This window comes from Podarcis tiliguerta (genome assembly GCF_965153285.1).
Source record: "Podarcis tiliguerta genome assembly, chromosome: 16".
In the NCBI taxonomy this organism is placed as follows: domain Eukaryota; kingdom Metazoa; phylum Chordata; class Lepidosauria; order Squamata; family Lacertidae; genus Podarcis; species Podarcis tiliguerta.
The window spans coordinates 26818826-26831753 of record NC_139549.1 but is presented as its reverse complement, the minus strand read 5'-3'; the positions used below and the strand labels follow the sequence as shown (position 1 = coordinate 26831753).

At 50.0% G+C, this 12928-nt stretch overlaps 1 protein-coding gene across 11 annotated transcripts in view; it reads right to left on the bottom strand.

Moving 5' to 3' along the window:
* The window catches only part of DEPDC5 (DEP domain containing 5, GATOR1 subcomplex subunit), a 57270-nt gene continuing 44342 nt past the window's right edge, over window positions 1-12928 (bottom strand). For all 11 annotated transcript variants that reach the window (XM_083417531.1, XM_083417529.1, XM_083417537.1 and 8 more), the window contains 10 exons: window positions 10289-10440; window positions 9104-9181; window positions 7746-7878; window positions 7250-7358; window positions 6844-7068; window positions 5595-5764; window positions 5146-5317; window positions 3240-3300; window positions 2355-2437; window positions 1-648 (listed from right to left, as the gene is read on the bottom strand). In XM_083417531.1, coding sequence (XP_083273657.1) covers window positions 356-648; window positions 2355-2437; window positions 3240-3300; window positions 5146-5317; window positions 5595-5764; window positions 6844-7068; window positions 7250-7358; window positions 7746-7878; window positions 9104-9181; window positions 10289-10440 — 1476 coding nt within the window. In that variant the 3' untranslated portion in view covers window positions 1-355. The remainder of the gene's footprint in view (window positions 649-2354; window positions 2438-3239; window positions 3301-5145; window positions 5318-5594; window positions 5765-6843; window positions 7069-7249; window positions 7359-7745; window positions 7879-9103; window positions 9182-10288; window positions 10441-12928) is intronic.

Here is a 12928-nt window from a genome sequence, read left to right as displayed (position 1 = left end):
TGGGAGGAGAACAGTGTGTTTTTATTCCATAAATATTGTACAACATTTTACATATGCACAAAAAAACTCCCAATGAGCATTTTCAGAAGATGAAAAAGTTTTTGCTCGTTTTTCTGAAAAAGCTTCTGCTCTTCCACTACTGTCTGATGTCCATCAGGCTGTCCTCCATTCGGGCGGGAAGTCGCCTTCCCATAGTAAGACTTATCCATTTGCACCTGTGAAAAGCGCCCCTTTGTGGCATCCTGAGACCTTGCTCCCAGGAGCCTGCCCAGGATTTCTCAAGATGCTCTTTGCACCCACTCTTCCAGGACAGCTAACTGCAGCTACATTTGACTTCTGTGGCTTGTGGGATTCTTCAAGGGGCGCTGGCGTGCATCTTCTCCAGACAGCCTGTCCAGAAGGAGACCAGCCGGTTGTCCTTGTTCCAGCAGAAGTCAGTGAAGTCCTTCAGCAGCCGGTCAGCAAACTTCTCATCCCCAGTGGCGCTGGACCGCCATGTTTTGGTCAGCATGGTGTTGTAGGCCCAGTTATAGCCGATGCGTTCCTCGCAGAAGACATTCTGGTTGGTGGAGCTGGTGGAGTTGCGCCGCCGTCGCTGCTGCCCAGAAAACTTCCGCTTGGAGTATGGCAGCTGAAGGAACACCGTCCCTGAATCGAGAGGAGCACGTTTTTTTTAAAAAAAGCAGCAACAATCTCATATTGCAGTTAGGTTAGTGGTGGGTACATGTCAGTGTATGATGCATACTGGGACTCTGGTCAATTTACAGCAGAGTTAGCAAGCCCGCTAGTTCTGTTCTTAAACTTGAGAGCTTGCCTCCTTTGTAAAACCTGCTTTGCTGAGGTTTTTGAAACCCACTCCAGCATGAGCTAGCAGTACAGCTCTTGCAAAACATCTCTTCTCAATCAACCTTATTGCCACAAGCTTGCTCAAAGAGGGAGGGTTGGTGATCACATTTTTAATTTTTTTTATTACTTAAGCCAGAAAGGCTAGTCAAAAACGTTAGGCCTCACTATCAGGCACTCTGAACTCCCCCCGAGCCACACCCCTCACTGGGCCACCCTTGAACTCTAATAATATTTCTTGCGTTGATTATTATTATTATTAGTAGTAGTAGTAGTACCCTACCCATCTGAGTGGGTAGCCCCAGCCACTCTGAGTGGCTTCCAAGACATATAAAAACATTAAAGATTAAACAACTTCACTATACTGGGTTGCCTACCCTATATAGGGCTGTCTTCTAAAGGTTATATAGTTACTTATTTCCTTGACATCTGATGGGAGGGCGTTCCACAGGATGGGTGCCACCACTAATAAGGCCCTCTGCCTGGTTCCCTGTAACTTCACTTCTTGCAGTGAGGGAACTGCCAGAAGGCCCACGGTGCTGGAATTCTGAATGACGGTGGTAGAGACCGAGGCTGATTTTCCCTCCCCCAGTGCTATAGGCCCTTCCAGCTGAGGAGCAAATCAGATGCAGCAACACAAGTCTGTCGCCAGAACTTTGAGAAAGAGCTTGTGCCATTGGACGAAGGAAAGCCGGTGGGTGGGGCCCCCAGGGCAAGGCAAACTTCGCCCTAAGCTCACTCCCCTCTGGAGAAGGACAGAGCCCCTGCCAGCTGCCTTCCAGGGTCCTCTCTAGCAACTTACTCTTTGGTGACTGGTTGGTAGGCGGGCTGTAGGGGACTCGATTGGCCGAGGCACTTGGGTGTTATGGGATTCCTCTACAGCACACTTACCAACCAGTCCCTGACCAATTGGAGCCAAAGGCAAAAAACACAGTTAGAATGGAAGAAAAGGGTACCTCTGAGCCCATTCTGAACATTGGAACTGGTTTTCAGAACCAGGATTGAATTGATGCCAGAAGTCCAATCCTGGCTACTTTGAAGCATTCTTTATTTCAGAAGCCTAGTCTTGGTATGAGAAACTGCACCCCCTTGCTAGTCTCTTGCAAATCAGATTGGCACCCCCTCCCCTTGGCCAGTCTCCTTTCTGTCCTCCATGTGCTTTTTTCCTAGAAAAATAGGTGCCGGTACTCACCATGAAGTTATTACTGTAAGTGTCACACTTTCTAACAAAAAAAGAGGGGTGCTGGTACTGCGTACCCTTGAGTACCTCCTCTTAAAAAAAGCACTGTGCCCACCCCTGACCTAGCCCACTACTCTGCTGCAAAGCTTTGCCTTCAATGATAAAGCAGTTATCACTTGCTAGGGGCCTTTTGCTGACTCATCTCCTCATTCAGCATATTTCTCTGCTGGATGTTCTGGTGGTTTTATACAAGGCCAGCTGCTCACAGGACGCTTTGTGTCTTGAGGGTCACAATCCCAGAAGGAGGAGGAGAAGAAGAAAGAGTATTCACCTGTGACATGAATGTACTGGGGTTTGTTCTCCGAAGGGAAGTTGAATGCAGAGGCAGAATATTTATCTTGCACAAACCCGAACCTAGAGAGAAGAAAACGTTGCAGAAGGAAATTAGCAAGGAATCGCGGAAGGGCTGTACCTTTTCCTGTAGAAGGGTCCCAAACTCAGGCCCCAGCAGCATCTTCAGGTAGGGCTGGGGAATGACTCCTTTCCTAAAACCCCGGAGAGCCAGTCTTGCCACTCAGTGGGAGCAGTGCTTAGCTAGATGGGCCAATGGAGGACAAAGCAGTCTCCTAGGATAGGGCCATAGCTGTCAACTTTCAGATTTGAAAATAAGGGATCAGCAGCCCCGAAAATAAGGGATCAGCAGCCTCACCTGTCCTGGGGACAGTCTACGGGATATCTAACAACCCGGGATAGCAGCGGGAAACGGCGCTGGAATAAGGGAATTTCCCGCAAAAAAAGAGAAGGTTGACAGCTATGGATAGGGCAAGGGCAGTAGATCAGGGGTAGAGAGCATCTGCTTTGTCGTCCTGGGTTTTTTCCTTGCCATCCCCGGGTGAGACCCCCTTGCCTGAAACCCTAGAGAATTCCTGACAGTCAGTGTGCTGAATTAGGTAGACACAGTGCTCTGCCAAAGAGCAAGGCAGCTTCTTCCTATGCTCCTAAGTAACAAGAGGAATGACTGCTTTCTGCACATGAGCAGGAACCAGACAGCCTGTTTGCAGAAGGTTGTATAAAAGCTAAGACTCCTGCAGAAAACCTTATTGATCTCATTTCCCCATCCCTGATCACTCTCCCCCGCCCCCCCAACAAGTGATTGTCCTTCTTGTGGCTTAAGGGTTAAACAGACGCTCCTCAGCCTGCCCTCTTCTAGGCTTACCTGTGTGCGATCACCTCCTGAAGGAGATGCATGCGGTCCCAGTAGGTCTCTGGCTCAAAGCCTGGAAGAGAAGGATTGGGTGACTTTCCAACCCTGCTAGCAGGATAGGATCAGATTGCACCTAAAGACGTCTGGATGTGTAGGGAGGAGGGCCAGGTTGTTGCATATGCATGTGGGAGGGCCATAGCTTAGTGCTGGAACTCATGTCAGAAAGCAGCAGGGGTGGGTAGGAAAGACCCCTCTCCTTCTCTGCCAGAGTTGCTGCTAGTCTCAGGGGAGACAGTATTAATACAGGGTGGAGGGAGGAAAAGGATGGAACCTCCATTGGTCCACTATGCCATAGTTAGAGGTTCTAGTTCCAAGAGCTGGCAAGACTCAGGTTGGAGACAGGCAAATGAAGCAGATTAGCTTTCATAACTGGGCATTCCTCTTTTGGGGATCTTTGCCTCTTGTTTGCGATGAGGAAGCCTTTTGGCTCATCACCGGACAGGGAAAAGCCCCTGGCTGTTCCCTTCCTTTCATGTTCTCAGAAAGCACCTTAAGTCTGAAATATTTTGGGGTGGGAGGGAGGTAACTATGGTAACAGTGGAAGCAATTGCACAGCAGAGCTCTGGATCATTCCATATTGGGTGTGGGGAGGGGGAGGCAGGCGGGGGTGGTGGAATGAGGGACGTGACCACCTGGCAGGACATTCGTCTCAAATGGCGAGGTGGACACTGCTTTCACACAGTCATTGCTAGAACAAGAAATCCATTTGTGGTTCTTGGGAGACTACAGCGCCCCACTCCTCTTAGAGTGTTGAAAGCTGCCAAATTCCAGTCTTCACCAACCTCGTGTTCTCTAGAAGTTTTGGACTACTGCCATCACCCCCAGCTAGCATTATGATGCTGGGGATTGATGGGAGGTGTAGTCCAAAAGGAGATTCTGTCTACTGAAATGGCATCAGTCACACCAGTTGCAGAAGAATGATCCACCCTCAGAGGAGTGCACCTGCTGCACCTCTGTATGAGTTGCTGCCCTAGGCTTCCTTCTAGTCAGGTGAGCAAGAGGCTGATCTGGAGACAGATCATCCTCTCAGATCCTACATGCCAGAGAGCTGAGTCCTGGGTGCAAGAGGGACACGGGCTCAGATTTTTAAACCAGGAAACCAGGAGGGAAAAATACAGCACCTCCAAAAAACCCCCGCAGAGTATACACCAGATGAGGAGGAGGAGGAGGAAACCCATCAGCTTTTGGTAAAGGCAGGAACTAAAACTGGAGGAGGATCCAGAGGGAGGAGAAGCCTATGGGTAACTTATCAGGGAAATTAGGACACACACACAATAATTTAAGTGAGTGTCTCCTATGCCAATCTGAGACAGGGCAGGAAGGAGGGAGAGACTGGAAATGAGGAATGCATGAGCACTGACTACCTCCTTGCCCAAATCCAAGTGCCACAGTGAGCAGAGTTTTGAAACTGAGCAAAGGGAATCTTCTCCTATCACCAGCAGGTGCAAACAACACCTTTCCAGATTTAATTATTATGATTTATTTGGGGGGGGGGAATGTATACTGCTGGGTCCAAAAAAATAAATCGAAGCAGTTTACAGCAATAAAGCCATAAAACCAGACATGAAAAAGTTAGACATCAATTAACCATCGCAGAAGTGTGCACTCTTAATTGTCTGCATTGGCCTGGCAGAACAGAAGAGTTTTCAGCAGGCATTTCAAAGCTGGAACAGAAGGCACCCGCTGAATCGGCAGAGTGTTCCACAAGACTGAAATTTCCCATGCATCCAACTTCAGAATCCACAGGACCCAAGCAGAGCCAAGAGCGACACTGCTGGGCTTTATGCCGGGGGGACAGGGCAGACCCTCCCCTCTCACCTGAGTCACCAAGGTCCCACTGCCTCCCTCTCTTCCTTACCATCAAAGAGGTGCTCGGTGCCCTCCTTCACCAGGCAGCTAATGTTGAGAGGGATAAAGAGCTGGGCTCGAAGGGGGTCTCCGTACAAGTAACTGGGCAGCGCAAACGGGCCTTCGAGGACAGGGACCAGCAGAAACCCACAGGAAGTGGCTTTGCGATGCCAACCTTGGACCTGGAAGGAGAAGGAGCAGAGCCACACTGAGGGGGAGAGAGAGGTAGAAAGGCCTAGAGGAGCCACTTGCCAGGGCCCATATGAGGGCACAGCAACACCCCAAACTTGTGGTTTACGAACAAATTCTTCAGCGGGACAACGGAAACCTACATAACTTCACAATTCTAGGCGTAACTACAGACGTGCTGTTATTTCCTCGCACCAAAGAAACTGGCCTACCCTTTGACTCTCTATTGCCAGTTCTCAGCAAGGAACGTTCCGGCCCAACCCCTCTCACCATCTCAAAGAGAACGGCTGCCGTCACAGCCATCCAGTGCAGCTTGATCTCGAAGGCGGCGTTGAGGGAGAAATTGCCGTGGTAGTAGCAGCTGCACCACTCCAGGCGGTCCGTGCGGTTGTTGATGTCCACGTCCAGCGTCACCGTCCGCTGCTCTGGCACTGTGGCAGCTGCCGTGGGTCAGGGAACCAGAACAGCAGGAAGCCGTTAAGAGTGGGGGAACTACAAGGGGGAAGCTTCTAATGAAAGGCGCAAGGGACCTTTGCTGAACAGGACTTATCTCTGAGTAAACAATACAGAAGGGTCTCCGCAATGGGCCTGATTCTGTAAATAAGGCAGCTTCCTATGTATGCTCAGTGGGAGTTGCTGGTTTTAGGGGCAGCTGTTTTAACCAGCCTTTGCCAACAGTGGACTGGACCCCTCAGAACAAGGTAGGCTCTCCTTCGCTGGGGGTTTTCAGATGAAGGTTGGATGGCCATCTGCCAGCCATTTTTTAGCTGCAATTTCTGCAATGCAGCCAATTGGACTAGAGTACCCTTGCAAGTACCCTTCCAACCATACATTTCTACCCCCTCCTCTTAATGCAATTTTTATTGGGGGGGGGGGGAATCAGAACATTGGAGATGGACTACACCCAATATTATATGGCGGCAAGATGAACAGTTCGGTTAAGTCACATTTCACGTTCTGCCCGAATCGGAGATTAATTCTTATCTCTATTTGTTGGTGGTGTTGAAAAGTGAGGCTACAGGATGTATTTGACCATCTAAACTTCCAGCTTCTCAGCCCCACTCTGGAAACCTGTTGAAGCAGTATACAGTGGTACCTCGGGTTACAGATGCTTCAGGTTACAGACTCCGCTAACCCAGAAATAGTACCTTGGGTTAAGAACTTTGCTTCAGGATGAGAACAGAAACCTCATGGCGGCAGTGGGAGGCTCCATTAGCTAAAGTGGTACCTCAGGTTAAGAACAGTTTCACGTTAAGAGCAGATGTACAGAACGAATTAAGTTCTTAACCCAAGGTACCACTGTATTGCAATTAGATTTAGATTACCCAGCCCTACAATGATCCTGCTGCCCTTGAGATGTTCTGGGCTACTTCCCCCAACCAGCATCTGGAAGGTGCCTGCTTGACGGTGACTGGTTTAAACCCTCTCTTCCTCTTATGCACGCATCATGAACTTTGTGGCGTTTCTGACAGCCGCAAGGGCTCAGCTCTCCCCAGGCCACCTGCAGCCACCATCTCACCTAAGAGTGCAGCTGCCTGGCTTCGTCCTCCAAAGCTGCGGCTGAAGGAGCTGTGCCTGCTGGCGTAGGAGGCCGGGCGGCTGGGTAGCCAAGGCAGAAGGAAAGCCGGGATCTCAGAGTGGAGGAGCTCCTCGGCCACAAAGGCCACCTCAAACCACTTCCGTTGGAAGGCAGAAAAGTCGTCCTTGGCGGCCGTGTGCCACATGGCTGGCTGCTGGATTCCCACTGCAGGAAGAGAAGAAAAGGAGGCAAGATCCTTCTGAAATGGCGTGTTGCGTCAGCTTTGCAAGATGCCCAGTGCTACCATTGCAAGACCAGCATCCCTGAGGAAGCCCACCTCCCGCCCTAACACCCACCCAAGCCTCCCCAAGGGGTGCAAGTTGCCTTTCACCACACATAGCCTGACCTCGCTCCTGCTCCTTGTCTTCCATGATCTTGTAGAAGTAAAACCCATAGATGAAGGTGCGAAGGGCCTCTCCTGAGGCATGGGTGATGAGCTGCTCGTCCAGCATTTTCTGCAGACAGAAGCAGGATTAGGGTCTCCAGGGCTGGCAGGAGGGCACGTCGTCTCCAGGGCCTGGGGGGCAGGCTCACCCACCATCCCAGTAGGGGTCCTCTCAACTGCACCTAGTATTCCACTCCCCTATGACTTGAGTGGGTGTTTATGCATGCATTCAGCACTATGGGGCGAAGTGAAGAGCTGAAAATATGGCGGGGGGCCTCTGCCTTCCTCTCTTGAACACTGCCTGGGACCCCTCTGCCCATCGCTGAAGTCTTTTGCCTTTCCTATTGCCTAAGGGAGGCACTTTTCATGCCCATTAGCACCCTGGTAAAGCAAAGGTCTCAATTGCAGCTGATTCAGGGTAGCAAGCCACACAGGCATGTGTGCGCGCTCTTCTCACCTGCATGATGTCAATGGCCATGGCTTGGGTCTGCACCCCTTCCACCATGTTCACCAGCCAGTGGACCACCTCGGCGCTGATGAAGCAGGACGGGGAGAGCCCCTTCTGTTCTGACAGCAGCTGGATACCTGTGCTGAAGCCCAGCAGGAGAAGGGACAGAATGTTAACACAGGCAGGGATAAAATTGTTCCCCTCTCCAGCCCTTGACTGGATGGGGCATGCAGGTGTATCCACGCCAGGTTACCTGCAACCCTCTTTGTGAGGGAGACAGCTAGAAGACAGGGGGGGGCACAAATTTGCCACTTGTGGTCTGCTCTTCTGGATACTAAGGCCATCTGGGTTGGGGAAGGCTACAGCTCAGTGGCAGACCATCTGCTTTGAATGCACAAGTTCAGTCCCTAATGGCATTGCTAAGTAGGGCTGGGAGAAAGACTACTGTCCAGAAAGCCACGGCCCATCCGTGTAGATGAACACTGAGCAAGCTGAACTAATGGTCTAGTTTGGTGTCATGAACCGGATGGCTGCAGAGGAGTGGTGTGAGGCACCAGGTGGGGAGCCACTGAGGGAAGAACGCTCAGAGCTCGGGGAGTGGTCCAAGGGAGCAGACTGGAAAAAGATGTCAGAGCTTAGTGAGCTGGAGGAGTCTGTGACAGAGAGCAGTCCAGAATCAGAGGCAGAAGAGGAGGCTGGGGGGCAGGGAGAGCAAGAGGCAAAGATGAGTCAGGCTGGCGAAGAGTCATGAGTGTCTCCCCCTCCTGCTGCAACAAACTCTCTTCCCGCCTTGTCTCCCAGAACCAGGAGAGACAGTAAAAGGGCAGAGGGGAGGTTGGTTGGATGCACGCAGGCACAGTCTCCAATTGCTTGGAAAAAGCCCTGGAGAGGAAGGGCCTTAGATGGGCTGTGAGGAAGCAGGGACTTTCAGTCTTGGCAACTGATTAAGACCAGCAGGAATGAGCTGCTCTGTTCACTAGGCCTGACACTCAACCAAGTCTGTGGAATTCGTGCTTTTGGAAATAACGAGTTAACTCCAACTCTTTATTACTGACTGGCACGCTCCTGCGACACTCTGTATGAGGCTGCTTCCCAGTTACATTGGCCTTTTATTCAGAAGCTTGAGGACTAGAAATCTTATTTTTAGGGGCAAGGCCATAGCATCTGCTTTGCAAGCAGAAGGCCCTCAGGTTAAAGTTCTGACAGCATCTCTAGGTAGAACTGGGAGAGACAACCTTTCCCCCCATCTGAAACCCTGGAGTCTCTGCCAGCCAGTGTGGACAATACTGAGCCATGACCTGACTCTGCACGGGGTAGCTTCTTGTTGACTGCTTAAGAAGCGTGCGAGAGAGAGAAGTTGCCCTTACGTGGGGTGCTTCATGGCTTCAAGGATCTCTATCAAAGTAGAGGATGAGGTCAGGGAGCTTGCTGAGGATGGCTGAGAGCTGCAAAGTTAAAAAACAACTATATAAATACATTTAGCCACCAGCTCAATTTGGCTCATTTCAGGCAGCCTTCCCTAACTACTTAAGGCCCTCCAGCTGCTTCAAACGTAAGAAAAACCTGCTGGATCAGGCCAAGCGGGGGTGGGGCAGGGAGTCCATCCTCCCCTCCTCGCACAGGCCAACAAGATGCCCCAGTGGGAAGCCTATAAGCAGGACCTGAACACAAGATTTGTCTCCACTCCTGTGGTTTCCAGGAACTGGTATTCAGAAGCATTGCTGCCCTCCAAAATGGAGGCCCAGCCCAGCCATCATAGCTAGTAGTTATCACTAAGCCTCTCCTCCACGAATTGGTGCAATCCGCTTTTAAACCCAGTCTAGGTTTGTGGACTTCACTGCCTCCTGTCCCGTAGTTTAACTAGCTATGTGCTGCAGGAAGCAGGACTTGCTTTTCTCTACCTTTGTCTCTCGCCTTCAGTCTCTCTCCATTATCAAAAGTCTGTTGTCCTTTCAAGGCCATGCCGGGGCTTTCGGAAAGCATCTACCAGCTTCTGTAGTTCAGGTACAGTCGCTCTGCTGCCCGTACAGATCTTACAAAAAGTTAACTCTAGACAATATAGCTGTGTCATCTCACGTCTGGGACAGCCCGGGAGATATATTTTATTACATTTATTTCATAAAATTTATACACCGCTTTATTTGTTTGTTTTTAAACCTCTCAAAGCGGTTTACAAAAAAGACGATCAAATTATCAACGAGAAAAACAACCACTTTCAAAAAGTTAAAATAACAATAAAAAGCCGATTAAAACTTGCACCGACTCTCTAAACATCTGGATAGGCTTGTCTTAACAAAAATGTATTTAAGAGGTGCCGAAAAGAATATAGCGCAGGTTTCTGCCTGATCTCAAGTGGCAGGGAGTTCCAAAGTCTAGGTGCTGCCACACACAAAAAAATAAATCTATTTCTTACAAATGAGGAACAATTGTTATGTGGCACAGTTCCGCTGATCAGAGTGGCCGAGTGGGAACGTATGGGGAAAGGCAATTTCGTAGGTATACAAACCAGACAGGCCCACAACAAGCCTTTTTACCTGTGGCAACTGGCTCACCTGTTCTCGACGGAACCAGATGTGGCAGATCCCTGGTCTCCTAAGTTCTGGGAGCTGGCAAAGGCTTGGCTGATGCTCCTGTCTGTGGACTGGCTTGCGTTGCTCAGCGCAATGCCCTCGAGAGTGGCAGGGGCTGTCTGATCAATCGAGACCTGAGGAGGGAAAGAAAGGCAACTCCTCTGTGGGCACAATTCATTTATTTAATTTAGCAGCATTAATCTAAACCGATTGCTATTGAAAAGCCATATATGGATACGACATAAAACCCCAATTATTATTATTTTAAAAAAAACAACCTCAGAGATACAAAACATGAAAACAGTATTATAGAAACAGACATTCAGTAATTTCAGGTTCCAGTCTTCTAGATCAGGGAAAAGCTTGGCAGGAAGATTAGACTTTAGAAGACACCTGGAGCAACCAATACATGATGCTTTGCCTATGGTAGAAGGAAGGCATTTCAGAATGCTGGGAAATGCCCATTTTGGAGTCACCACCCTGTTATATTTTGTAGAGCGCAGCACCACAAACGCAATTGCCCAGATGATCATTGAAAGCACATGGTTGCCCCCAAAGAATTCTGGGAACTGTGGTTTGCTAAGGGTGCTGGGAATGGCCGCTCTGTGGCCCCTTCCTCATTCCCTGGAGAGGAATCCTGTCGCGAGGTGATGAGAGGCCAACCTGTCTGGCAGCGGAGTTCAGGGTCCACAGAAGAACATTAAGAAGAGCCTGGCTGAATGAAGCCAACAGCCCATCTTGTCCAGCACTCTGTTCTCACAGGGGCCAACCAGATGCCTGTGGGGTTGGAAACCTGGAAGGAGGACCCAAGCACCAGAGCCCTCTCCCCTCCCGAGGTTTCCAGCAACTGGTCTCCAGAAACCACTGCTGCCTCCAGTTTTGCTCCTTTCTTGGGACACTTACTGCTTCCTCTCAGCTCATGGGAAGTGTTTTGCATTTCACAACTTCACTGAAAAAAACCAGAACCCTGGATTATGAAATTGTGCGAGTTGCCTCTTCTGTTTAAGGTAAGCCCTCAAGGGAGCCGGTGCAGTGTAGTGGTTGGTATGTTGGAGCTAGGATGTGGGAGACCAGGGTTCGAATCCCCACTTAACTATGAAGCTCACTAGGCATGTGACCTTGGATGGGCCAATCATTGCCTCGTAGCTCAAGCTACTGTATTTTTCACTGTACAAGACGCACCCGACCATAAGACGCACCTAGTTTTTAGAGGAGGAAAACAAGAAAAAAGAAAGCAACGCAAAGCCTCTTGAGCAAAGAGGGAGGAGCGCTCCAGTTGCGCTCAAGAGGCTTTGTGTGGCTATCCCTGAAGCTAGAAGAGCAAGAGCACCACTGCGCACCGATCCCTCTTGCTCTTCTGGCTTCTGGGATAGTTGCGCAGCTTGCATTCGCGATCCAGCAATGGATCCAAACTACAAGAAAGAAGATTCCACCTAAACATTAGGAAGAACTTTCTGACAGTAAGAGCTGTTCGACAGTGGAATTTGCTGCCAAGGAGTGTGGTGGAGTCTCCTTCTTTGGAGGTCTTTAAGCAGAGGCTTGACAACCATATGTCAGGAGTGCTCTGATGGTTGTTTCCAGCTTGGCAGGGGGTTGGACTCGATGGCCCTTGTGGTCTATTCCAACTCTATGATTCTATGAATTTCTATGAATTTCTATGAATTTCTATAACACACACACACACACACACACATTTCCCCTTATGTTTCAGGAGGGGGAAAGTGCATCTTATAGAGCGAAAAATACGGTATCTCACAGGGCTGTTTGGGGGAGGGGGTTAAATGAGGAGGGGAGGAACCATGTACGTCACCTCGAGCTCCTTAGGGGGGAAAAAAGGTGGTTTGAAATGCAATAACATAAAATTTGAGTTTTCGGGGAAGGGGAGAGGAGCCGAGATGTTCTCCTCCTCCTCTCCTCCGACCCGTCAGGCTTGCAGCTTGTGTGATGACACAGAACACCCCCCCCCCAAGGACTGGAAAGTGGGACGATCCAAGGGAAGGCTTGGGAGTTGCGGTGGAATGAACAACAAAGAACCTTCTGGAAGGAATGCGAGCCTCAAAAGCCTCCGCGTCAAAACGAGGCCAGCTGCCCCCAAAACGGATCCCATCTGCTGCTAACAACATAGTATGTCAAAGCTTTGGTAGATGAGGCACTGGGGTGCATGCGCACAAATGAAGCACTGAAGGCCTCAGCCGGCAGCGGGGCTAAGGGAAGAGAGGGAGCCATCACAGTCCAAATTAAGGTCTTAAAATTAATGATTGTATTGAGCACCTATGAATCTGTTCCGACGCTGAGCAAAACTTCCATCTAATTTCATAAGCAATCGTTAACGGATACCATCCTCCTAATTCCTTTGAAGGGGTGGTTCAGTGGTAGAGCATCCGACTTGGACCTGGGAGACTAGGGCTCAATTTCCCACTCAACGACAAAGCTCACTAGGCCTGGCCTCAGGTCTGTCCCTACCTGTCCTACCTCACAGAGGTGTTGTGGGGATTCAATGAGGAAAGGGGGAACCATGTACGTCACCTTGAGCTCCTTGGAGAAAAAGGTGGGAGATGAAGGCGACATATAAAATCTCAGCCGCTTTCAAAACCCTCCACCACCACCTCTAAATCAGGGTTC